The sequence below is a fragment of the Phlebotomus argentipes genome, unplaced genomic scaffold (genome assembly GCF_947086385.1).
Source record: "Phlebotomus argentipes unplaced genomic scaffold, Phlebotomus argentipes genome assembly contig_5, whole genome shotgun sequence".
Classification (NCBI taxonomy): Eukaryota; Metazoa; Arthropoda; class Insecta; order Diptera; family Psychodidae; genus Phlebotomus; species Phlebotomus argentipes.
Window position 1 is genome coordinate 10366775 of NW_026776165.1, and position 26089 is coordinate 10392863.

The following is a 26089-nucleotide window of genomic DNA, read 5'->3' on the forward strand; positions in this document are numbered from 1 at the left end:
TCAGTTTGTCACCTTCAATTGCAGATTTTCATGTCAAGATCGCGAATTTAGGAAAACACGCCAATTTTGGCACAATTGAAGAGGTGAAGATCGTGTTGTTTTACAGCATAATCAAATGTAAAGAAAGGCTGTGATAAGAAATCGCTGTGCTAAGTTTAGGAAAAGCTATAAAATTTGCAGAACCAGAACGAAATATGCGATTTCTTAATGTGTTTCGGCGCTTCTAAAACAAATACTCAAAGTAAATAAGAAAATCTTCCACAGGATAAATAAGAAAAGTGAATTTCTGCTGTGAAAATACATTTTTTCTATGAAAAAATATAAAAATGTCATGAAATTACAGGCGAAATTTTAAGATATTCCCAAAATTTCATTGTCTATTCATGAAATGTTCCATTTTCACCAAGAATTTATTTAAAAAATGATGTGAAACTTAAGAAAACTCGTACCTTCACAGTCGAAACTTATTTTATCAATTAATTTTTGACAGCAGAAATCTTAAGAATTCAGGGAATTTCTAAAATTTCAACAACTTGAAGTGAGAAATTCACGTTTACTAACTTGTTTCTCGTTGTTCCGCAACAGTTTTCTCACCTTTAGCGACTCACCAAGTGATGACGAAAAGTCCTGAGGAAAAACCACATTTTTTTTTCAATACAAATAATTTATTGCAAGAAAAATGTAAATGACACAAGACAAATAATAGAATTGCAAGCAAACCTTGCAATTGCATTCTTTTCTCATTTATAAATCGCTTCTTGTCGTTTTTTTTGGTTGGCTCAATTTTTTCTTCATCCTTTTATTTCTTCTTTTTTTTTTACTTCACTGAAAAACATGTCCGGAAATCTATTAATTTATACTCTGTCGAGTTCTTCATTCTTCATGCGAATGCGGCAACAAAGTGCAAAAATGAACATAAATAGCGCTTGTTAATACTTTGTTTTCTTTTCTTTTTCATCATCTTCTTCTTATCAGAGTTGCCGGAAGAGTTGCACTTTGGCTGGACTTGTGAAATGAAATCTGAAATGACTGTGACTCTCAAAATTGTTCTGTGTGTTTTGTCGTCTTGGCAAATTGTTTCTCTCCTCATATTTTTTTTTTAGCTAAAAAAATCAGTACACAAAAGAAAATGCAAATAAAAATTCCCTATTCCTCCGAAGAATTTAATCAATATAATTATACGCTTTCTTTCTTTTTCTTTTAAATTAAAATGTCTCAGAAATTGTAAGAGAGAATTCGTGTTCCGTCAAAAAAGAGCAAAAATCAATCTGTACAAAAATGACTGGGATTTGGTGTGTCCTTAAATATTCTTTCATCGGGATTTCTTCACCACCTTAATTCTTTTATACGTCTCTCTCGCTCTAAATTGTATGCATTTTATCATTTTTATTAGAAGACAATTAGTTTACATATGTTTTTTTTTGTTGCAATAAGTAGTTTGCTTCCTTCATTCTTCATCTTTTGCTGTATGAATAAAATGATATTTAAATTATACAAAGGAAAAAAAACCACGTCATCGGCAATTCACTCATTTCTTCTTCATTGCATGAATGAAAAAAAAACAACTTATGTTTTAATCCTTGAAAATGTACGTTTTTTCTTCTTCTTCCTTCATCGCGCATTTACTGGTAGGAAAAATGACCTTTTTCTCTCTCTTTCTCTCGCTCTCATCTTATCAAAAAACTCTCTTAAATTGTAATTCTATATAAAATTGTATTGATTATTGTGATTACCATCATTTTTCTCTCTCATGTTCTTTTACTCCTCTTTTTTTCCATCTTCACTTATTGACAAATATTGTGCTTGTGTTCCTTCCATTTTTTTCGCTCTTTTTGCATCTATTTCACTCTCTTCATCAAGCTATTCATCCTTTCTCTCTTTCTTATCTCTTTTTTCTTACTAACTTTTGCGGCGCGCCAGAGTTTTACACAAAAAAAAAAAATAATAATTCATTTTTCCGATAAATATAAAGGTGAAAAGAGACATCCTTCATCTTCTCTCTCTCTCTCTCATCTGTGTATTAAATTATTGGCGATCCGTGGCGCGCAGCTTCTCCTCCACAGCCTCTCGCGAAGCCTCCGAAAGATCAGTGGCCTGAATGTACTTTTGAACACCGACCAGAGACTTTTTCAGCGCATCGAAGGAGCTCGAGTACAACATCTTCTTCTTGACCTGCCGAGGAGGAAAAAAAAGGACACAATTAGCATCGATCTCACATATTTCCACACACTTTTCTAGTGCCGCAACACCAAAATGATCAACATTTGAGACTTAAAGCAGTCATAAATCCACTTTTAAACATTTCTAGAATTCTACAAAGTGCAGATGAGTGAAAAGTGAGCTCAAAATGCGGTTTAGCTCATTGCTTTTTTTCCACATTGTAACTGACTTTGAATGACTCTTCGCGAGAATCACAGCACGAAGAGGGGTAAAGAGTCAGCTCAGAAGTCACTCTGGCAGCCCTCAATTGTGAAAAAAACAGCCCAGTGACTCATCGACAGCGTCACTGTGCCTGCCTGAGGCTGCGCTGACGGATCATCGCTCACGTGCTCACCTTCGCGGTGTCCGGGCACCATGACATGAGGAACAGCTTCTGTTTCTTCGAGCTCTCCGATGTTCCTTGGCACTGATGCATGTATTCGAAGTCAAAGAGACCATATCTGTGGACAGAGAGAGACAAAGCGACGCCAATTAGTCAACATCTGAATGGAAATGATTTAGGAAATAATTATCAATTTAGGAAACTTCTTCCGAATTCTTTTACAGAAATTCTCTATAATTTTAACAATTCAAAATTTCAGTTCAACATGATGAAATCAAGTTATGACTCAACATTTGATACAAAATAACAGCGATTTCTGGTAAATTCTTCTTTCAGACATTTCTAGAATGATTTTCTCATTCAACAATTTGACTTGTCAAAGCAATTTCTTGCCTCAATTCTCCCATTTTCACATTTGCAGAGTGCAAATATTGCAAATAACTTGTGACTATGTCAATAAAGGAATTCAAACAGAGCTTAAAAAGTGGAGAAAAAGGACATTTTTCCATGTCAAAATTAATTGCAACCATTTTATCTCCCCCTTGAAATCATAGCGATAATTCGCCTCTCTTAATCGTCATAATTGAATGAGAAAGTGAAAAATAGCCAATAAACAAGGTGATAAATCACGCAAATAAAACACACCAATTAATGATTTAACACTCGATTCCACTTTGGAAATACTCATCATCATCATTTTCTCATCGCGCGCGAAGAGAGAGACACAAAAACACTGTCCCGATGCCTTCTTCCGCCAACATTCACGTGATCCGCGGGCGCGGATCGAATGCAGGCGGGGTAAGAGATCGCATTCTGCTCTGACAGTCGCACATTCTTAATCAGGCGACGAGTCATCGCGCCATCCCGATTAATGGGTATTGTGCTGCCATTGCGCCAATCAACAGCCAACAAATCATCCTCACTCACCGGCACTCTCCGGGTCCTCCTTGCTGAATATCATCGAGGAATTGATCGTACTCGGCATTGCGATCGCCCACGACCTCCACATCGATCTGCTTCTCGTCGCGAATGTAGAAGATCACGTAGCGATGCTTTTTGTCCTTTTTGATCTCCTCATAGGTGGTTTTGCACGAGTCCGAGACAGTCACTCCTGACGCCTGTCGAGAAAGGAGAGAAAATTGACATTCAATTGCAAATATAAATGATTTTCTGCAAGTTTTCACACAATTTCTTCAAGCGTTGAACGCAAGAGAAAGATTAAAAACAACGTTGAGTATAATTTTCAAGGGAAAATACTCAAAAGAAGATAAAGAAAAGTGATTTTGTAGTGTTGCTATAGTAGAATTCACTTAAAGCTAGCATTTAAAGTACAATTTTAAATATATTAAATTGAAAAAAGTCATGATGTAATTAGTATTGACGAGTTTAATTGCACTAAAATGGACTTTAGTGCCTTAAAAGAGCACAAGTTGCTCAAAAATAGGCAGTTCTTCTTGCACTCAATCAACATTTTCCGCTCTATGTGCCTTTTTCTCCTCTTCCTGCTGCTCCTGCGCAGAATGTGCAGCAGAAGGATCTCTTTTTCCCCAAATTGAGCCATTCATTATCATCGGTTTTCCACGTTTTTGAGCAAATTGAGCCGCAAAATGACCGACAAATCTGAATTTTAAGATGTACAAGTTCAGAAATTTGGTCAGAGCGTTAAATTCATGACCAATGTAGACAAATTGTGACTAGATTACAAGACAGTTTGATTACTAGACAAGCTGGAATCTAGACTTGAGCAGCAATCGTAACGTGGAAAATGCATTAGAAGCATAATTAAGCTCTCATTCTCGACTCAGAGAAAGAGAGAGAGAGAGAGAGAGTCTTGACAGGCCTGAACTGACTCATTGGCGTCATTCGTGATCTGCAATTGAGGTGCGAGAGATAAAGAAATGCCAGCTCTAAATTGTGCACTGTTCGGCCACTAATTGTGGAAATTTTCACTTTGGCATCTCTCTTGGCAGGAGGAGAATTGAGGGAACCCCAACAATTCCATATATGGACATGCGTAGCATTTTCACTGTGTCTTGCACTAACTCACCACCAAACGCTCTCTCTCTCGCTCTTCTCCTCGCATGCATTAATGGTCATGTTTCTTCTCGCCACAGGCCGAACGCCGTGTCCGTCTCTGTCGCTCCGCGGCCGCTCGCCGGCGCGCCAGAGCGAGACGGCGAGCGATCAAAAAACCAAAATAGTCACTCGCCGCTAAACAGCTCTCACTCTCTCTCTCTCTCTCTTCCTCCCGCGGTCGTCCATTGATATTAAAATGCATGATTCGTCACTCTCTTTTACCGGTTTATCACTCTCTCAATCTCTCTCTCTCTCACACACACACTCACGCACACACAAATCAACGACCAATTTTTACCATATTTGTAGAAAAGACCTCTTTTCGCAACGTCTTCGCCAAAAACTCTCTATCAGCGCTCTTTCTGGGGGGATTTTTTAATCAAATAACCTCCCATGAAATCCCATCCAAACGACGATTGAACCTTTGCGGAAGTTTTGCCCGTGAAGAAAGTCAAGCCGAAAGTATGCAATTTTCGTGCAGCCACAAAATCAACCATTGGCGAGTGAGGAAGAATTTTAATGAATTTTGCCACGTTTTCCCGCGCCACAACTCAACCATATCGTCATCACGCAGCCAAAACAGCCAAATACAAGTGCCTGAGAGTGTATTTAATTGAAAATCGCCTAATTATCCTGCTGCTCAGAGTGTATTACAGTCGCAATTGCAGGCGCAAATCAATGGCATCTGAAGAAATACAATATCTTCTCCTTCTTCTTTTCTACTCTCTCGCCCACCCAAAAATAGACAGGAAAAGGTTCACCTCCTCTTCTGTTTGGTTGGACTTGACGAGGAAGTGCCAGGGTGGATGAATTCCTCACGTGGTTCACCGAAAAATCACAAGTGACAATGACCTCTGCGCCATCGTGCCTCGCCTCACGCGTCCGCACAGCGAAATCCCCCCTCAAACACACTCACACACACACGCGAAGAGGCACTCGAGGGCCCGATCGTGGCTTCGCTGCACACTTGCAGACGCACCAGAAAATGGTGAGGTTAGGAAGTAAGAAATTGCAGAAACAGCTGAGCTCGCTTATCAGCAATTGTGGACTTTTCCTTAGAAGTCGCGAAACACCTGATTTTCTATCACAGATGCACAATTTGACGCTGTAATTTAAGCTCTTGATACTTATTATTACCAAGTTCTGAATATACTTCGGTGGAAATGTTTTCCTCACACACTTGCAAGAGAAAACATGCGAAAGTAAGGGAATTATTGAAAAATTACCTAGATTTTTCACTACGTTGAAGTGTCGATAAGTTCAAGCCAATATCGACACTCATTTTTGGGAATTACATGCAATTTCCCAATCTTTTCAACACAATTTAAGGGTAAAAATAGTCAAAATCGATATTCTAAGGACTAATTAGTTTACATCAATCAATTTTTAGAATACTAACCATAGATTTTGTGATAGAAATATGCAAAATATTCATCAAAATCTACTTCAAACGCCCATCAAAAATCATTCAATCGCCATTTTCCGGAATACCGTATAAAAATCTCTCGTCAAAAGCAAATCAAAGTCTTTCTAGAACAATATTCCACAGCAATTGTTCGTGTTTACCGATGAATCATCATCTTGTATGGCTTTATGCTTAAATAGATACAAAAACAATGCGAAACTTCCTTGCGACAAGTAATCCCTTTTCTCAACGGAAGTGTGAAAAGAGAAAAAAAGCCATAGGAATCTGAGAAAATGACAATTTTCGCTCTGAAACACCGTCGTGACGTCACCCACCAACGGCCAAATATGACTCGCCAGCAAATTGATCACACGCGGTAAGTCTAGTGTTTGTCCTCGCTGATCATTCCTCCCAAATTCTCTCTCCTCTGCGAGCGCGCTTCGGGAGGCAGAAACCTCGCCAGTGTGGCTTCCTGGCCCACGGAAAAATCGCCTCTAATAATAGATCAGCTTTCCCTCCATCGCCGTGTTTTTTCCTCACTCGTCGCGAGCGTGGAGAGACGCGGTGACGTCACCACCCTATCAGTGCCCCATCATTATCGCAAATCCTCTCTCTCGTTATCGCCCAGCGCGACTTGGCCGCGCGCGCCATAAAAGGAAATCCCGCCAATGATCCCCGCGCGCTGCAGATTTCCCTGCCGCGGCGGAATCAGGTGTGTGTGCGATTGAACAATGAGAGGCCCCAAAACAGGTGATTCATGCCCACCATTTTTCCCACCCACAATTCCGTGTGCACTTTTTTGTCTGCTCGCCGCGCTTCAATTGGTTGCACGGCGAAGAAAAAAAAACACACACACTCACGCCTTTGGTGAAGAGTAATTTTTTGGAGAGCAAATTGTGTGACATTTTTCGTGGCGATATTAATAAAATTTGAGTGAGAGTTGCTCTTAGGCTTGTGAGAAAGACCTAAAAATAGCTAAGAAATTAACTGTTAAGACTTAAGAGCGCGCGCGCCTCTTGTGCCAAACACTCATAACTCTCTCTTCTCTCACTCTATCTCTCTGCGCGGAGGAGAAAAAGGAGGTCTTCATTAGCAATTTCAATTAATTCTCCTGTCGCGGCGCGCGATTGTAAATTTGCAGCGACAATTTTGGGTTGGAAAATCCATTATTTTACAAAACTGTTTTGTCTCGCCCACACATTTTCCCCACTCTGGTGGTGAGATTTGGCAAAACACGCACACTCTCTCGCTCTCTCGATCAGTGTGAGTGCAAAATGGCCGAATGACTCTTTGCGCGACGGCCATGAGAAATCCCATGGGCGAGAGCGAGACAGCATGACAAGTTGTCTGTCGATGACTAATTTCGCTCAGCGCGAGTCACACTCTCTCGGGGCGAATTTAAGCGGAAAATACACATTTTCGCAGTGAAAAGGCCAAGTCAATGGGAAAATGCAACTCTCCCACGCACGAGGGAGTGATAGTAGCGAGCCTGTGGGGTCCGCGGAAGGCCCAAAAGCCCCGCAAAAGATGGCAAAGAGAGGGAGAATGAGGTGAAAAATGATGAGATGGCGTGAGAGAAAAACGCCCTTTGGCCACACGGGAAAATTTCCCGAGTCATTTTCACACCCACCCACCCTCCGCCGGCAATTTTCCACCCCACCAGCAACACGCCACCACACCCGGCATCCCATCTGGCCACTCAGGAGCCCCGCGAAGCCACCAGTGGCGCCACAGAAGCACCCCAAAAATCAGCAAATTCGCCTCTCTTTTTCAGCCCAAAATGAAGTGTGTGTGATTCACAAATGGCGGCCGCCGGCATGCGGTGCTGCCTTTTCACACGAAATACCACTCATGCAGCCACTCTGACCACCCCCCGAGCCGCCAAACATCCCCAACACTCACCATTTTGTTGCGATTAATGTACAAACTACTCGCTAGTATCCAAAGACTACACAAAATGCACTACGACTCGCTCGCAAGATCAGTTCCGTTCCGGTTGCACCGAAGTGGCGACAGCGACTGCCGCAACGACGAGACGCGAGGCCTTTTTCACCACTGCCGCGCTGGCATGCCAGCACCCCTTGCCAACTTCACACCGTCACCGTGGCGCCCATAAAAGGCAAAATTGAGCAAATCCGCCGCACACGGCAAAACCCCGACAAAAAACCTCTTATCACGGCTTATCTGTAACTTCTACTAGCTTTTATTCACAATCACTACATGCGTGAGGTACATCCTATGCTAAAATACATACGCTAGAGTATCTTAAGACAAGTTAAATAGAGATTTCATGGAGCGCGCGCAGCGCTCCAGGAGAAAAGTTGTTCGTCTTTTAACTCTACAATAATAATTCTTAATAAAACAATTCCATATATATAATGTTAATACGTTCTAGATGAGACCACGCTTCTTCTTGTAATCCTCCAGATTCAGCGATCTCCTGCTCTTGGGCCCGCTCTCTTCCGGCTTCACCACCGGCTTCGGCATTACGTTCACCGTTGTCACTGAAAAGATGGTGAATTGCATTAAATTCATCAATTTATTGAACAGACTTCCAAACTTTCAAGAGTTTAAACATTAAAGTACGTGAAAAAGAGCATTTAAACGTCTTCACGCCGACGGGAAGATTTTTTCGGTCTGCAACAGCTTCAAATTGATATCTTATAAGACACCGAAATAGCATTTTATAAGATAATCACATGCAAATCTATTTTCATACCGGATTTTATAATAATGAGCATTGAAAAAGGGTAAAATATTGGCCTGATAAGTAAATTCTGTGGTGAAACGATTAAAAGGTCCTCAAATCGTTGTAAAAAGTAGATATTTTAGGTTATTTTGTCTTTCGCCGTAGGATTTATAAACAGTTAAGCTGTCATAAAAGCTAAGAAGGAAGGAATCTATTCGGAGAAACATCCGGACATAGCGAAAAGCCTGACTTTAGTGAAATAAAGAAGAGAAATATTAGATAATGAATTTGTAAAACCGCCTCTAAATTCACCACTCGAATGTTAAATGTGTCAAATCTTCTTTATATCATATTAGAAAGCAGTTATAAGTTGGTTATAAGACGATTTGGGGCCAAAGAGAGTCGCAAAATTTCACTCACCCGGAAGTGGCACCTCCAGATCGATCTCGAAATCGTGGAGGGAATATAAGTTGTTCTCGGCGCCCGGACCGTTGGGCTTCTTCTCGCCCTCCTCGACCTTCTTCCTGCCCGGTGGCGGCGGGGCGGGAATCATGGGCGCCAGTTCCTCCTCCATCTGCTCGCCCGCCTTGAAGGACATCCTGGGCTTCGTGCTGCGCCTGGTGAAGGGATCGTCCACCTTCATGCCCTTGTTGGCGCGCACCTGCGGACAAAGAGGCATGAGAAGCTGTCCAGGAAATCACACACACACGCGTGCGAGCATCCAAACCTCCTCCATGATAGCCTTCTCCGCCTCCTCCACGTTCCTCTTGCGATTCCTGTCGTTGATGTAGGAGATGGAGCTGATGCTGCTGGAGCGCTTCTTGTCCAGCTCATTCGCTCGCTCGTCCAGGTCACGAATCTGGGCGCTCAGCTCCTTCACCACCTCCTCATCGCCGCGCGTCGTCGCGTCCTCGCGCTGCTTCAGCAGCATCGTCTTGCGCATGGCATAATTGGTGGGGAAGGCGCGGAAGCGATTCTTCTCCTCGATGATCTTCTCGATGTCCTCGTCCTTGTACTCGTACGCCAGCGCCTCCTTCACATCCTTCACCTGTGCGGGCAGAGAATCCGTGGATAAATCCTACTCTTTATGCTCTGGCGCTGCGTAAAAACTCACCTTCTTGTCCACCATGTCCATCGTGGGCATCTCCACGTCGCTGCAGGCGCACACGTCGCGCCACTTGTCGAACTCCGTCTCCGTGAAGTCCTGGTTGGAGATGAACTCCAGCCGGAAGACGCGCTCCTGCGAGCCGTGGCGCAGCCGCATGCCCTTGTTCGTGCGACTCTTGCCCAGCTGATACACCTTGGCCGTCTCCACGATGCCCACAATCTCCGCCACACGATACACCGGCTTCCCATTGTGATTCCCAATGCTGATGCGCACGAAGCAGTTCGTCACCACGCGCTCGAAGATCGGCAGATGAACGAAGCGCTCCATCTTGTGTCTGGACAGCCGGATCTTGTTCAACTCGTCGCGATTTGTGATGTACGTGGGCCGCTTCGGCACCGACACGGACTTCTTCTCCTCATCCGACTCAGATTCGGAGCTCTTGGTGTCCGAAGAGCGCCTGCCGGAGCGCTTCTCGTCGCTGTCGCTGCCCGAGTCGTCGCTGTAGATGTCCGACGCCTTCAGCTTCACCGCCGACTTGCCGCCCGCCACGCCGTCCAGCTCCTCCTTGTCCTCCTCGCGCTCGCGCTCCGCCTGGCGCTTCGCCTCCTCCTCCTCGCGCTTCTGCTTGCCCTCGCGGCGCGCCTTGAGCAGCGCCATGGCATTGCTGCGCTTGTCGTCAGTCTTGTTCGCCTCCACGTTCTTCTTGCGCTCCTTGGAGCGCTCTTTCGGGTCAAAGTACTCCGGCGCCGCCGAGCCGGACGCCTCAGGGGCGCTCTTCTCCGGCGACGGCACAATCACGGGCATGGCGATCATCTTGGGCGGCGGCAGGCGCTCCACCGTGACCTTCTCCCTCTTCCTCTTCGGCTTCCTCTCCTTGCCACGATCCCTGGCGCGCTCCTTCTTCTTCGCCAGCTTCAGCTTCTTCTCAATCTCCCAGCGCGTCTTCATCGACTCGCGCCGCTCGATTCTGCTGAAGATCTCCGTCTCGCGCTCCTTCTCCGACAGCCCCTCCAGCCTGGCTCTGTCCTCCTCGTCGCCCATCAAGTTCTCATCGTAACCGTCATTGAACTCCGATGCCGAGCTGGATTCTGAGTCCGTGGACACCTGACCCTCCTCCAGCTCCGACTTCTCGTCATCCTCCTCCTCCTCTTGCACCTTCGGCACCGGCTGCGGGGGCACCACGATGGCCGCGGGCGCCTCAGCCTCGGCATCTGAGTCACTCTCCTCCCCGGAATCCGAAGAACTCCTGCTCATCTTCTTCGTGCGCTTCTTGCGCCTCGTCTGCCCATTCTTGCCGTTCGCCCAGTCGGAATCCGACCCCGAGGAGTTCCTGGGACTGTTGGACGCCAATCTGTCGGGCTTTTTCTTCTTCTTCGCCAGTGAGAGGAATTCCTGCAAAAGCAAAACAAAATTGCATGAATGACTGTTGCCCTAGCAAACTGCTCAATAAACACGCTTTTCATACCATTTCCCTAGCAAAACCCAATGTCAATCGCTGAAAGCCCTCACTGAGAGCGCGCAAGAGTGTCGAACAAGAGGAAATTGGGATGGTTTTGATGCGGGAAAGCGCCCCAAATGAGAGAATGCAGAGAAACTTACTGAATCTAAGTCGGATCCATCATCGTCTGTCTCCGAATCGATCAGAGGCTGGTTTTTCCTCTTGCCCATGCTGTGTGCTGTTTGCGGAGCCTCCGGACTGCAACTGGACTGCACGAGGGCACTTTTTCACCTGGCAAATCACACTTTTTCGTACCACTGTGACGCCGTTCGCCCCGAAAAAGCCAGATGAAGTGCGATGTGCGCCGTCAGCGCCACCCGTGGCAATCACTCAGCTACGCGGGTTGCCAGATGCGACGGAAAGTGCCGCGCGTGGCGCTCCAGTCGCACAATGGTCGTCCGCTGTCAGATTGCATTCTAACAACATTGTGTTGTGCGTGAAAAGTTTTCTCCAATCTGTTTGAGCTGCAATTGGGCGTACAGTGTGATTTTGGCGGTGTGCAATTGTCACGGGGCTCGCGGTGATTGATGCTGTGGTGATAGTTTGGGTGTGCGGGAGGTGAGAAAAGGGACGTTGGAAAAAGTACACAGAGAGTGGAAGAGTTTTTTGTCTCCCGATGACATCGGTTTTGGCCACATTTTGCCCACTATTTCGCATTTCTCCCTCATTTCCGCACACAACTCCGCACGGTGATGTTCTCAAACGGTCTGCCGTGTAATTTGCCCTTTCCCAGCTGCCTCGGAGTGCCAAAACACGAAAGGTAAGCCTGGCATTCTGGCCATTGACACCGCGCGCTCATCGATTCTTTTGTCCCCTTCTCATCTTCCCGGCGCGCGCCCCCGCACAGCGACGAGCTCCTGCCCATCAGCATGGGAAGCCGCGAGCCGGTCATTCTCAATGTCTACGACATGGTGAGTGGCGCACAAAGACGCAGCAGCGCTTATCAGCTGTTGACTCCTGGCGCTAATCAATCTCTGTCTGCACAGTACTGGATCAACGAGTACACCACCACGCTCGGTCTGGGCGTCTTCCACTCCGGCGTGGAGATCTTCGGCACGGAGTTCGCGTACGGCGGCCACCCGTTCCCCTTCACGGGCGTCTTCGAGATCCAGCCGCGCGACCACGACGAGCTGGGCGAGCAGTTCCGCTTCCGCCAGAGCATCCAGATTGGCTGCACGGACTTCACGGAGGAGGAGGTGCGGCGCATCGTGGAGGAGCTGGGCAATCAGTTCCGCGGCGACAGGTATCACCTGATGAACAACAACTGCAACCACTTCTCCAGCGCCCTCACGCAGATCCTCTGCGGCCAGGAGATCCCCAGCTGGGTCAATCGGCTGGCGCACTTCAGCTCCTGCGTGCCATTCCTGCAGCGCTGCCTCCCCAAGTGAGTCTCCCACTCGTCTGATCGATTTTGTGCTAATTTCGGGACTCTATAATTAATTCCGAGAGCAATCAGAACGTGGAAATAGACGCTGTCATTGCGGAAAAATGATAAAACTTCATAGGACGAACAGTTAGAGTAGAAGAAATTGATGAAAATTAGTCTTTGAGGGTAAATTGAGTAAGTTACATTGATAAATTTGTAGCAAAAGGACAAGATTCTGCTCAGAAAGTGCTTTAATTGCACTCAAAAACGTGGATAAATTCAGTCTTCGACGGGAAATGATTTATTTAGGCGATTTCGCAGAAATTTCTACCCCTTCTAAGTCTGCTTTTCTTGCATTCCAGGGAGTGGCTGACGCCGAACGCCTTACAGCAATCAATAACGGCCATCCAGGATCGAGGAGGCGCCGCCGCGAACACAGCCGCGACTGCCGAATCCGACTTAGACTACGACAGCAAGTGAGGCTGAACGCTTCCGGAGAGAATCTTTTAGGCGTTAAGGGAAAAGGCTTACAGAATCACGAGAAGAAATCTACAAAAAAAACACTGATGACGTAGCAATTCAAAGGATATTCCGAGTCATTTTTAGCAAAGAAGAAGGTCTCATTATACCAAAATTTCTTATATAGAAAAAAAGTCACTCAATTATGTTGATAAAACCGCAAAATTGGACGAGATTAGGACTCTGAAGGACATTTCTGTTGCATGATTTTCATTATATTGTAGGATTTAGGTAAAATTTACACCTTTTCCGCGGGGGAGCGGATTTTTCTAGGACACAAATTAACTATTATTTCTCACGCGGTGAATCATTTTGTGTGTGTTTTTCCAGCTTCAGGGAAATATAATGTTAAAATTTTCCCCCGGAAAATTATTTGACTGAGAGAGTAAAATGCTTTTTTCTCAAATTTGCATGATTTGCGCATTAAGAACAAAGAAAAGAAATCACTGGAAATTAAGGATTATAAAAAGTGTAGTGTTTAAGGAAATTCTTCACTCATTTTTTTTCAGAACAAAGAAAAAAAAACCCAATCTTTTCTCCTTTACATTTATTGTAAATAGAATAATAAACCTTACTTACATTGCGATAGGATGTTTGAAATATTATTACTTACAATTGTGAGAAAGAGAGTAACTTGTGAAACAGGCACTAATTTTATTTTAACGAATGATTGAAGAAAACAAATAATAATAATAATCACTCAGAAAAAAAACTGTCTTTGCAATGCAAATTGTCGCCAGAGTGCGCAGCTGTCGTGGGCGAGAATCAGTGAGATTTTCACGCTTGGCTTTTGTTCGCTTTTTCGGCGTGAAATGAGCTTCCAGTTGAAGAGGAAACTCCTGGCCAGCATCGAGGGATGCCGGCCGTCGCTGCACAATGGCCAGCTGATGGTATCCACGGGCAATTTCTCCCTGGATCACATTATTGGTGAGTTAACCTCACTTCTTCGTCTGTCTGGGATGTTTTCCCCCCGAATATACGCGTTTTCCGGCCTTTGCAGGTGGCGGACTGCCACTGGGATCGATTCTCCTGATCGAGGAGGACAAGTACAACAGCTACGCGAAGGTGCTGTGTCGGTATTTCCTCGCCGAGGGCGTTTACCGGCGACATCCACTCTTCCTGGCCACCAAAGAAGAACCCGCTCACGACTTTGTCCGGAAACTGCCGCAGGCTGTCGAGGAGGAGATCCAGAAGGTGATCGATAAGAGGCCTGCCGAGGAGGAGATGCGCATCGCGTGGCGCTACAATGATTTGCCGAGAGTGAGTCTCGAGCAGGGCTCCAGGCGTGATTATCACTTCGATCTGTCCAAGAGCGTGACGCCGGAAGCTGTGAAGGCGTGCAGTGTGACTTGCTGGGGTGACGAGGGGTGTTTTGCTGAGCTAGAGAAGAGCATTGGTGAGAAATTGTCTGAGCAGCATGAGAAATGCCTGAGAATCTGCCTGAAATCACTGGGCTCGCCTCTCTGGTGGACAAGAGATGACTTCCCTGGGAAGCTGGTGAGATTCCTCACACTGCTCAAGAGTCGAATGAGATCCTCCACGTCCGTCTGCATGATCTCCATGCCAACGCACCTCTTCGCCTGCCTGGACAAGAGTCTTCTGGCCAGAGTGCGCGATCTGGTGGACTTCTGTGTGGAGATTGAGTCATTCAGCGGCGCTGACGCCGAGACAAATGTGATGTATCGCGAATATCATGGTCTTGTGCACATCCACAAGCTCTCGGCGCTCAACACTTTGGCTCCATTCCGTCCGGAAACGTATGATTTGGCATTCAAGCAGCGTCGGAAGCGATTTGTGGTGGAGAAGCTCCATTTGCCACCAGGTTGGGATGCTCTTGAGCACTTTTGCTTGGACATAATCACTGATTTGATCCAATCTTTGCAGACATTTCCGAGCTGAGCGACACTCTGATTCCGCGTCCGAGCTTCGCGTGCACCTCCGGAGCTTCGGGGGCGCGCGGATTGGACTTCTGACGCGGCGTGGGTGTACTTTGACGATGCGAACGGTGGAATGTTGAACGGTGAGCGTCAGAGAGTTCCGCTTGGCTGGCATTTCCTTCCTTCCATAGCGCACACGAGCGAAGAACGCCAGCCAGCTGGCGATGCCTGGGATTCTCCGGTGCTCGGCTGAACTCTCTCTCTCGGCTCTCTTGCAGGTGATGCGATTCTCCCACTCGCTGGCAATACCTGTGATTCATCCGTGGCGTGCGCCGGGCGCCGAAAAAAAGAGCCTCACTCTCGCCGAGTTGTGCTCAATCTCGAGTCCGCCACACATGAGAGACTCCCTGGAAAACCGTTGAATTGTTCGGGGTGTCACACTCTGTGATTCCCACTCACACCCACGCGCCGTCGCCGCTCTGCTCGCCAGTCTCCGTTCGCGGGCTGTGCAGAGATCTCCAGGGTGAAGCGCGCAGGGTCGCATCTCAAGTGTGTCACACAACAACCATTGTCTCTCCTGTGCTCTGGGCCAGAAGATGTAGAGCCACTCGTGCACCTGTCGTCAGTGTCTGTTGCTCAAAGTGTCCGCGCGGAACGATGCCGAGTGAGCTGCAGGGCCACAAGCTCGTCCTGGGCGCCTCGAATTTCGTCTTCCTCGCGTGCGGCGTGGCGCTGCTGGCCGGCGGCTTCTTCCTCTTCACCGACAACCCGAGGATTCTGCTGTCACGCCTCCTGGGCGCCACCAGTGAGCAGCTGGCGGATCTGCCACAGCCGCTCTTCTTCTACATCGCCCTCGGACTCGCGGGCGCTGGCTTCATCGCCATCTGCGCCGCACTCATCGGCTGCTGGGCCGCCTGCTCCGGCACCTACTGCATCCTCTCTGTGGTGAGTGCCTTTGTTCTCTCGCTCCACTTCTGTGTCGCTCGCTGAAAAGTGCGTCAATCCAGCGTGACTTGCAATTGCTGAGATTTTCCGGACGCTCAGTGTTGATTTGACAATATTTCATGCTCCGTTGGGCAAGATGGAAGGATTCTTCCTTCCAATCCTTTTATAGGACTAAAGATGTTTGCCTGGGAGACTAGAAAAGTTTGAAATTAGTGTCCAAAAAATGAATTTCACGGTTCTTTTTTGAAAACCAAGTTATTTGTGTTTCAAAATGGTGTCCAATTCATGCTGTTTTGGTGTCAGAATTGGGTTTATGATCATAAAAATGGGGAAAAAAATAAGCATTAATCATTTGAAGCTTTTCTGTCTCATTCTTAATTTTTAGTGGCAGAAAACATAACTAAACACGCTAAAATAGCTCAATTTCTTAATGTCCATTAAAAGTTTGAGGTTAGAATTCATGTTATTCGCAAATTTGATAATATATAGAGATAAATTACAGTAAAGACACCTGAAATGTCGTGAAAACGCATAATTTTCTTCATTTACACGACATTATTGTTCACAATTTTGCTAGTTTAGCAAATCGAGCTGACATTATTCGCACTCCCCCTCGTCCAGTCCGCTATTCTGCCGCACTGACTGCCTCTGTTGGGTGCAGAGACGCAATCTGAGCGCGGCAAACATCCCAACAAATTGCAGATTAGTAGAAAGTTCGGCGAGTGGCGCTCAAATGAGTGCAGAAGCAGTCTTGAAGCGTGTCAAAATGTGGTTTCTCTTCTGCAGTACTTCCTGGTGGTGCTGATCCTGCTGCTCCTGGAGTTCGGCATGTGCCTGCTGATCACGCTGTGGCCGCAATGCATGGGCCTGGACCTGGACGAGACGGTGATGGTGCGCGCGCTGCAGGGCAGCTACGGCGTGCCGGGCAAGGAGCAGTTCACGGCGGCCATGGATCTCGCCCAGACGCTGTTCAAGTGCTGCGCCATCAGCAGCGACATCAACTACGACACGTCGCTGTGGCGTCTGCAGGGCTTCGGCCATCGTGAGCTCACGGTGCCGCTCACGTGTTGCGTGCTGCAGAACTCACGTGACCGGAACGCCTATTTGGGCCCGAAGCCAATCAATCTGTCGCTGTGTCAGTCACTGCAGCGGCACGAGTACCAGAGCTTCCGACACCTGGAGAGCTGCTATGACAAGATCGATCTGTGGTATCGCCAGCAGTACGTCATCTTCCTGGGCGCCGGCATGATTGTGGCCATTGTGGAGTTCTGTGTGCTGCTCAGCATCATTCTCAGCTGCACGAAGCACGCGCGGCAGCGTCAGAAGCGCAAAATGTCACTCAGGCAGATCATCAGAGAGGTGGACGAGGCGGATGTGGAGGCGGACGTTGGCCAGGAGTCCATCTCCATGCCGGACTTCACCAGTGTCGCTCCGCCGGCGCCCACAAGGCTCAGCAATCGCTCTCTGGTGCGTCCCAAGGTGCCGCCGAAGCCCACGCACGTGCCGCAGCGCCAGCCTGAGCCACAGTATCACGACGACGGCCTCCCGGATGTGCGAAAGGTGTTCGTGCAGCCGCCAGAATACAAGCCGAAGCACGTGACGACCTTCCGTCCCGCCGCGGCGGACTATCACATCTCCCGGAGTCACCTAGTGTAGGCGAAATTTAGTGTAGCTGTAAGCGAGATTTTCCATCGATTTTCACCACCACCACGTGTTTTTCCCCGTTTTGCAATAAAATTCCCGCCAAAATACCCCCACTCTCTGCCACTCATGCGAATCCTCCGCGACGCGGCGCTGCCCGCAGTTGCTGTTGCTCTCTCGCATCGTCAGTTTTTTCTCACTCGTCGCGGGTGTCGCGTCGTTTCTCTCGGTGTTGTTGCTTTTTCCCCCTACAAAAACACCTAATTTTCCACCGTGCTTGAGTGAAGAGTTTAGTTTTCCCACCCTTGAGGACTCTTTGACTGTTTTTCCGTTGGTTTAGTGGTGATTTTTCTCTCCAGAGATTGTTTTTTGGTGGACTCTCTCTCTCGCTCCTTCTCTGTCGCGCTCTCGCTTGACAGTTGACAACAAACGACGAGTGGTTTTCCCTTCTTGGTTCAGTTTTGGGGCTCTCCCGACTGATTCTGGGGGTGTTTTCACCATGTAGCGACAGAAGAGTGTTCTCCGCGGTGGCATTGGGGATTTACAGGTGAGTTGTGTGTGGGAAATTGGGTGAAATGCGTGAAAATACGACTGAGAGAGTGACTCCTTGTGAGTGGCAGCATATGCTCGATGCATATGCTGCTGGTAGGATTTCTCGCCAGGATTTTCGCTCGCAGTGCCAAAAACACAGCAATCTCTCGAGCGTGACGAGGATTTTCAGGGGTTGAGCGGTGCGAGCGAGATGGCGAGAGATCGTGTGCGAGAGAGGTTTGGAAAAAAGGGGCTCTCGTGTGGCTTTTTTTTTACCCTCGCCCTCGGCAGTGCGTCTCGGGTCGCGTTCGTGCACGCGAGGGGTGTCGCAATGGGAAACATGTGGCCCTGCTGAGGGGCTTCGCCCTGTCGACAAGTTGCACTTCCTCCCTCGATCAGCCCGAGACGCGATTCCTCCGCACAACATGCATCTGTCGTGCCATTGGCCTCTTCCCCTTCGCAAAGGCCTCAAGATGTGCCCTTCCACGAAGAGGGAGAGAGAGAAAGAGAGAGAGAGAGAAGCAGGGCAAAAACTGCCATTTCTCAACCTTTTCCAGGCACTTCACTAATGACTTGCCGAGGGATCTTTATTGCTGTCTGTGGTGAGCTTCAGCATTTTCGGACTTGTCGACAATGTTGTTTTTTTCCCAAGAAATTCTTCACACAATGTTGCTAATTTGCCACCAGACGAAGTTACTGATCGTCAAATTGTATTTTCTCGGCCAAAAAAGCATAGAGAATTTGGCGAAAAACACCCTCGAATTATGGTATCGAATGTTTGGCAAAGTGTCTGAAGCTCCGCCTCTCAATATACTCCGCCCACTTAAGAATTTACTTGACATTTCGCCATTTACCTGCCTTTGCCAAAAGGGTGTTCAATTTCACGCTCTGTGCTCACATGTGTATCAGATACAGAACGAGAATTGCTTCCGTATTTACTTCCGTGCAGCTCTGAGAAGTGTGTTTTGCAGGAACCCTTCACAAGGATTTCCTGTCAGCCTTTCCGTTGTCTCTAAAACTGATTGGAATCTCTTTGAGTTTCGCCAGAAGTGATGTAAATGCGAAAGGTAGTAATAAAGTTGGTGTGTTTGGACGAACGCAGAAGACTCATTTTGTCTTTGGAATGCTTGAGATTTCACGCCATGACTTGGGTTTTTTTTATTGATTGAATAATTGAATACGTCAGTGTCGCAAAATCGAGAAATCAAGTGTAAAAGATGGCTAAAATCGATTATTCGAGACTTTGTTTACTTAAAAATAAATCAAGTTTCTTTCCCTCATATTGTGTTTAACTTCAAATCGAGTCTTTTTTTCATTTTTCCACTAAAAATTATATTAAAGAGTTCAGCACTCATTAACGCGCGCATGATTCTGCTATGATTTTCCTGGTGCTTTGGTTGTTTTGGGGAAATTTGCGGAGGAATCTTGCCCTCCTTGTCGAAAAACCTCGCGTCGTCTGCCATGTGAAGGTTGAGCAATTTGCGAGCCAAGAGCGGCAATTGACGGGATAAACGGTCAAATGTCCTTGCGAGGGGCGCAAGGATGAGCGAGCACGAGGCGTGCAGCCATCCCTCCCGCTCTGACGCAGTGTGCGAGCGCGCGCGCGTGTGTGAGTGAGCGCGAGAGAGGGTGAAATAGGAGGTGGAATGTGTGCGTCGCCTGTCTCGCTCTGGCGCGGGTGCGGCGCACGGGTGCGAGCGAGTTGGCGCGCGCCACTGTGACGCTCTTTGCGCCATTTGACGGGTGTTCAGGTGCGACGGAAGATGCGGCGCGTGCGTGCGCGCGAGCGGGACAGGTGACTCGCACACACACACAGAGACGATCGGTGAGACTCTCTTTGGGCGCTAGAGAGAAAGACAATATAACAGCACTTGGCAGCAGAAGCAACACACAATTACCGCACGATCCAAATCTCATATGGAGTACAATAAAATATTGTGGAGGGAAAAAGAGAGAAAATTGAAAAGCTTCTTTCAATCCAATATCGACTCTGATCCGAGACGGAGTGCTTCGTCTGTTTTTTTTTTCGTCGGTTGTTGTTGTTGGCTACTCACGCCTCGGCCGAATAGCGACACACAGGTCTCTCCACAAATTCTCTCGGTGGAGCATTTCACGCTGGACTCCATATTCAACAATCTAATGTAATAAATACACTTTCTTGCTGTCTCGCTGGCATATTTTTTCCGCAATTTCCGATCACTTGCCGACTGTGTGTGCGTGCGTGTGCGATGGGAGTGAGTGAGTGAGTGAAAGGGGGAAAATGGGGATGCAGTTTTGGCGGGAGATTTCTGGATGTCCGTGGAAAAGCGTGTGTGTGAGCGCAACAGAGAAAAGTGGCGGGAAAAGTCGTGTGCATGAGAATTGGTCATAATTGGTATTTCCTAATTTGCAGAGGAATTGATTGTGGCCGAGAATTTATCGCGTTTTTCCATCGTGTCTTGAGACTTCTCCTTGTCGCACTTTTTATCATCATCTCTTCGCCTTGTCCTCAAATTCATGTCAATATAAATGTACACAGTGAGTGAACGAAATGGGCTTAGAGACGCAAACTCTGGCTGCGTATTGTGCAAGAGCCCAGAGAGCTTCTCAGGCGATAAATTGGTGAAAGACGGCAATGCAAGTAGGAAATAGTGTGGCGATCACGCGAAATGATTGTTTACAAAATTCCGCGCCACACTTTTTTCCTCTAGAGCTTAGTGCGAAGGGGAAATATTAAGTAAAAGGCCTTTTTCGGGAGGGGTTTTTTCTTCTTCTCTGTGTGCTCAAAGAGCTGACGAATGTTACCCAATTTTTCGGGTTGTTATGCGATCGCCAGAGATCTAACGACACTCTCTTGTCCTTCCAGCTGTGGTGACGACGCTCTTGGCCGTGTGCGCGCAGGAGGAAGAGCCGGCGATCGAGTGTGACGTCACAGAGACTTGTTGGGGGTCCGCCCAGTGATTGCGGCGTGGGTGGCGTGTGAAAAAGTGCGTCGTGATAAGGCCGAAAAACAAACAGTATTTGTGGAGTGCGCGCTTCTGGGCGTTCATTCCGCAAAGTCGCCCGACATCTGTATGGATGCTGGAGGACTGCCAGTGTTTCAGAACGCCAATCCGGCCCAGCACCAGCTCAACAATCAGATCCACACACTCCAGCAGCAGCAGTTGAATCAGCAGCTGCAGCACCAGTTGGCGCAGCAGCAGCAGAACGACGTGCTTCCGCCCAAGAGGCAGGCAGTGGTCGATCGTCTCAAGAGGCGCATCGAGAACTACAGGCGGCGGCAGAGCGAGACTGGGCCCAAGTTCACCCAGACCTTCCACAGTGTGTGCGAGCAGCAGAACTTGGAGACGACAGTGCTGCAGAAGAAGTTCCTCGAGAGCAAGGCCAAGAAGGCGGCCAAGAAGACGGACAAGAAGCAGTCTGACAACACACTGGCGGGCAATCTGCAGAGCAGTGTTCACGTGGTGAGTCCTTTCGCTATATTTCTAGGGTTTAGACATCAACCGTTCATGGGAATCAGGGAAGATTTTCACTAGATTTTGCGATATTTGCAATAACTTTGGACGTTTCCTACAGTTTTCAGTAGACAATCCACAGATATTCCTGAAAAGTCTAGTTATTGAAGAATTATAAAGATTAACACGAATTTAAAAGTTTTATTTTCATCCAATTTGTGATATTTCTGGTGAGAAATTCAAGTTTTCAACGAACATCTATCGGGAATCCATAAGAATGTCATAAGACAGTCTAATCAGATCAAGAATCAAATAATGTTCTCTATTCACGTTTAATAGTGGATGCGATGAATTAGATTTTTCACGATTTCTATAAAAAAAAATCACTAGACAAATCTTATGACTGTCCAAAGGATTTTCAAATGAGTGTCTTAGGAAATTCTGAAGGATTTACTTTAGCAGATTTTGATGACATTTCTAAAATATATTTCAATCTTATATTAAAGCATTTGTTTTAAGACATTTCACACAATAGTATAGAATTCTCATATTTAGCGCCACAAGCGGAGATCGCTAGAACTTTCGATGTTGAGAAAAAAAGTGGGGAATATTTTGCGACAGCATTTAGTCTTCGAGAGTCTTTCTCAAGATGTCGAATAAGCTGTTAAATCTCATTGTATATATCATTAGATAAACTCCACCCAATTCTTTGCTCCGCCCCTTACTATATTTGATTGTTTCGACTATGGGAAATGCTAATGAACGAATAAAGTTAATAAATTCCGTGACTTTTCAGTGGACTTAATAATATAAAGTCATATTGTGCATGACTTGGCAATAATATTTCCTTCTCAAAAAATGCGACAAACAACTTCTGGGAGTTGCCAAGAAAGTCAAATTAACTTTTATGGCTTCACCTTTTTGCGTTTTGTATGGTGAAAATCCTGTAAGTTATTTGCCCCTTTGCAGCGGCGCGTTGTGTGATTTTTTCTGCGTTTCCCGCCAAAAAGAAATGTTGCAAGACCACCTGAGATGATCTCTCAGGTGAGTCACACACAGCGCGCGATTTGAGCCAGGGAATCTCTTCTCGCACTGTGATTTATTTGGAATCCAGACTTTTTCTTTTTTGTGTGTTGATGTCGAAAATCCTGGGATTTATGACACACAATGTTTCTCCATGTGTGACAATCTCGTTGGGGTTTTACTCTTTCTCCCCCTTTTTTTCTTTTGCTTGCAAATTGGCTGTCTTTTGGCGCGAAGGAAATTACTGCGAATTTTCGTCGCGCGTTTGCCTACTCGATAAATTGAAAATCAGTTCAAGAACACACACGGCAAACTCGGGCCGTCACTGCGCGATGTTGTCGTCGTCGTCGTCAAAAGTGTGGCGGAAAGCGTTGAGGAAATATATTGTGTTTGAATGTCGAATGTCTCGCTCACTCTTTAGCACCTCAGCGTGTTCTTTTTATTGCACTTTGTTATTACAAAATAGCATACGGCGCGCGAAGAAAAGTGGCAAGAGCAAGAGGAGGGGCGCAGAATAACAATATTAGCATGGAGTGTTACTCTTTTTTTTCTCTCCTCTGCTTCGGCTGTATTTACACTCCTAAACGTGGCCTCATGTTCCGTTTGTCGCGCCATCCTTGTCGCGCACAGGTCAAATTTTATGCCATTTGTAGATGCGGAGAGTGATTTTTGTTTAATTTTCATGCCCAGAGACTTGAGGCTAATCGTGGTGCTCTTGTGGCCAAAAGAGAGCGATTTGTGTGCTTATGCTTGTGTTTGTTGTGTGTGTAGAGAAGAGGGAAAAAGTGTCTCTTTTTCCTTCAATTTCTTCTTCCATTCTCTCACCATCTCACTCTTTCCCACAGTGTGTGTGTGTGTCGTCACATGAGATTTCGTCTCCTCGAAAACTGAGTTTTGTTTTGATGATACTCGTTGCGCTGAGACCATGAAAAATTTGTAAGATGATCACAACGCGCAATGCTTTGACTCGTTGTTTGTATTTACTCTTAAGCTTAGAGAATGTCTGACTGAATTTGAGAGTCCTTAAAGTTTTTGGTTTTTTTTTATCTTGGGTCAAATTATAACTCAAAATGTTACGAGAAATTCATAAATTTTCACAGGAGAAATTCTAATTCAAATCTATAATTTGGATGTTGCAAAACAGGCATATTTTCTTTGCAATTCAGTCACGATTTGATCCAGAAATCGCAATAAGACAGTTCTGCAAGTTCTCTCTCTCTCTCTCTTCCCACTCAATTGTCTTCTTCTGTTGTGCATTTTGTGCTGAGAAACTATGTACAGTTTTGCTGTCAACATTGATTGTGATTCTCGCAAGAGAAATCGTCGGTTGCATCAACTGGCGTCGTAATTGTCTTTGACGTCATTTGATGAGCACAAAGTGTTTGTGACATTTTCCGAGTAACCATGATTAAGACTGAGAGACACGAAAGTTTATAAATCTTTCACCAGAAATTTGATGCTTCTGACCTAGAATTTCTGAACACTGATGGAAAGCGCTGGACATGAATTTCCCCTCGAACGAACTGGTCAGTTTGACCAATTCATGGAAAAGTGATTTTTCTCAGCTCGATTGAATCTTTAGATACGATTCTTACAGAAAAACTCGATTTCTTTCATATTCTAACGATATTCTTTCAGCCAATAGATGTCTCTGTTGGCGTCCGATTATGTTGTATAGATTTGACATCTCTTGTCATCTGGCCATATTGACCAGTTGACAAATGCTTTGGATGCTCTTTTTGGTTGATTGCGAATTGAGAGTAAAATAATTAACCTATTTTGGTGCTGTTTGTGCTAAATGACAGAAAAAGGATCTTCTTTATTTTATTAAATTATATCTACGCATTTTTAGACTTAAAACAGAAATACTTTTCCTAATTATTTATGTTATATTTATTCATTTTAATTGTGTCTGTAGAAAAAACAAATATTTTCGGATAAAATTAGTCGAGGATGAGAATTTCTCTGGGGGAATAAAAAAATGCATTTCAAGGGTTAAACAGAATGTTTTCAGACACGTCAAAGGGTGGTGAATGTTGAGTGAAACAGCAAGAATTTGCCTTTTTCCGTGAAATTTGGGTAATAATTGCCAAACTGTCGGCAGAAGTGTGGTTTAATCAATTAATAGGGCAATGCTGATGAGGCCGTTTGAAGTTTGGACCGCACGCGGTGCGACTGCTGGCGAGGCTGGCGAGAGCTTACTGGGCGGCGGGCGGCGGGTGAGCGTGATCCCGAGGAAGTGGCTGTCCAAATGCGGGCGCGCTCGGGTGAAAATGACACCCAGAGGGGATTCCTCAGCGGTGGCGCCACAAATCTTCCCCCAGCGTTGCCCCATCGCTGGCGCGCATGCCTCCATGCGCCCACGGGGTCTCCTTTGTTGACTCCGTTCGGGATGAATAATGACGGTTGGCGGTTAGTGGTGGGGATCCGCCGCGGCGGGGGGCGCGCACATTGATCGCGTGTGTGTGCAATTTGTCTCTGGCGCGCGAGGGAAGAATTTTCCAGGATTTTTCCACACACAGAGGTCGAAAGGTCGCCAAAGCCGCTCTGCAGCTCAAATTACGCAATCACCAATTGACTTTTTGCACAATTGCTGTGCTGATTGGATTCAGCGCCCTTAATTGCGCCCAACGATGATTTTCTACGGTTTCCGGCGCGACCATTTGATCAATATATACATATAATATGTATATGGAGACCGATTCCTTGAAAGAGTGTGAAAAACACTTGAAAGTTGAGACGGAGAAGAGGCAAAATATTGTGAAATTAGATCACATTTGTTTAACCGTCTACACAATGCATTTTTCGACAATGCGTCATCTCTTTTACTATGATTGTGTGTTTAAATGTTTTGTGGGAGAAAAAGAAGCTGAATTTGACACATATCGCATGACGTCCAAATTCAAATTCAAAACGCAACAGAATTTTTGCCAAACAGCGTGATAAATTTAGAGTTTTTGTATATGAGCAACAAATAGAAATTCGCATTGAGGGCTTTCTTTTCCATGCTGCTGCAGCATCAGCGGCGGGTGAAAGAGAGTGGAAGAGAGAGAGAGAGATTATGTTGGATGGTTGAGGAGGGCAAAAACAGATGGAATTGACGCGCAACAGCCAATATTTATGGGTCGTTTGAGGTGAAAGGGAGCGAGAGTCGAAATCTAAGCACAATTGCAATATTTGCTGAATGCAGAGAGGCCCATTTAGCGCTCTGTTTTGCCGTACTGCACAGAATTATCTCACTTTTTCACACACTCGCGTCAATATTATTTTGCAATATGCCAAATAGTACTGCGTGCGAATGAGAGGAACGATGTGTTGTGTTTGTATGTGCACAAAATTTATCAATATATTTCCCTATTTACCATCAATTTCAGTTGGATTTCCATGGCGAGGCCAAATTCAATTTAACACTGAATCTCTTTGCATTTTCACAGA

General features: G+C 46.1%; 6 protein-coding genes across 8 annotated transcripts in view; 4 read left to right on the forward strand and 2 right to left on the reverse strand.

Moving 5' to 3' along the window:
* Positions 1–806: 806 nt before the first annotated feature.
* On the reverse strand, positions 807–8058 carry LOC132265664 (cofilin/actin-depolymerizing factor homolog). Its single transcript, XM_059766416.1, has 4 exons — positions 7926–8058; positions 3470–3660; positions 2555–2660; positions 807–2172 (listed from the first exon to the last, which is right to left on the reverse strand). Exons 1-4 carry the CDS (start codon positions 7926–7928, stop codon positions 2026–2028), a joined length of 447 nt encoding a protein of 148 aa, XP_059622399.1. The 5' UTR covers positions 7929–8058; the 3' UTR covers positions 807–2025.
* A 145-nt stretch (positions 8059–8203) lies between these two features.
* LOC132266098 (RNA polymerase-associated protein Rtf1) lies at positions 8204–11631 on the reverse strand. Its single transcript, XM_059766935.1, has 5 exons — positions 11420–11631; positions 9827–11212; positions 9440–9760; positions 9133–9373; positions 8204–8527 (listed from the first exon to the last, which is right to left on the reverse strand). The coding sequence occupies exons 1-5, from the start codon at positions 11486–11488 to the stop codon at positions 8415–8417; spliced, it is 2130 nt and encodes a 709-aa protein (XP_059622918.1). The 5' UTR covers positions 11489–11631; the 3' UTR covers positions 8204–8414.
* Positions 11632–11717: 86 nt separating this feature from the next.
* On the forward strand, positions 11718–13789 carry LOC132266099 (deubiquitinase DESI2). The gene is made up of 4 exons (XM_059766936.1): positions 11718–12078; positions 12166–12229; positions 12305–12702; positions 13047–13789. The coding sequence occupies exons 1-4, from the start codon at positions 12011–12013 to the stop codon at positions 13162–13164; spliced, it is 648 nt and encodes a 215-aa protein (XP_059622919.1). The 5' UTR covers positions 11718–12010; the 3' UTR covers positions 13165–13789.
* A 171-nt stretch (positions 13790–13960) lies between these two features.
* Positions 13961–15473, forward strand: LOC132265590 (elongator complex protein 4). The gene is made up of 4 exons (XM_059766318.1): positions 13961–14130; positions 14204–15025; positions 15088–15223; positions 15359–15473. The coding sequence occupies exons 1-3, from the start codon at positions 14016–14018 to the stop codon at positions 15174–15176; spliced, it is 1026 nt and encodes a 341-aa protein (XP_059622301.1). The 5' UTR covers positions 13961–14015; the 3' UTR covers positions 15177–15223; positions 15359–15473.
* Positions 15474–15736: 263 nt separating this feature from the next.
* On the forward strand, positions 15737–17777 carry LOC132265589 (tetraspanin-11). The gene is made up of 2 exons (XM_059766317.1): positions 15737–16025; positions 16812–17777. The coding sequence occupies exons 1-2, from the start codon at positions 15738–15740 to the stop codon at positions 17679–17681; spliced, it is 1158 nt and encodes a 385-aa protein (XP_059622300.1). The 5' UTR covers position 15737; the 3' UTR covers positions 17682–17777.
* Positions 17778–17875: 98 nt separating this feature from the next.
* LOC132256201 (neurogenic protein mastermind) overlaps positions 17876–26089 on the forward strand; it is a 30801-nt gene continuing 22587 nt past the window's right edge. Inside the window, exons 1-2 of one of the 3 annotated variants that reach the window (XM_059752464.1) lie at positions 17876–18213; positions 21043–21640. In XM_059752464.1, the coding sequence (XP_059608447.1) occupies positions 21251–21640 (390 nt within the window). In that variant the 5' untranslated portion in view covers positions 17876–18213; positions 21043–21250. Of the gene's footprint in view, positions 18214–20054; positions 20339–21042; positions 21641–26089 lie in introns of those variants that run through there. The other 2 variants (XM_059752466.1, XM_059752465.1) reach the window with 2 other exon arrangements.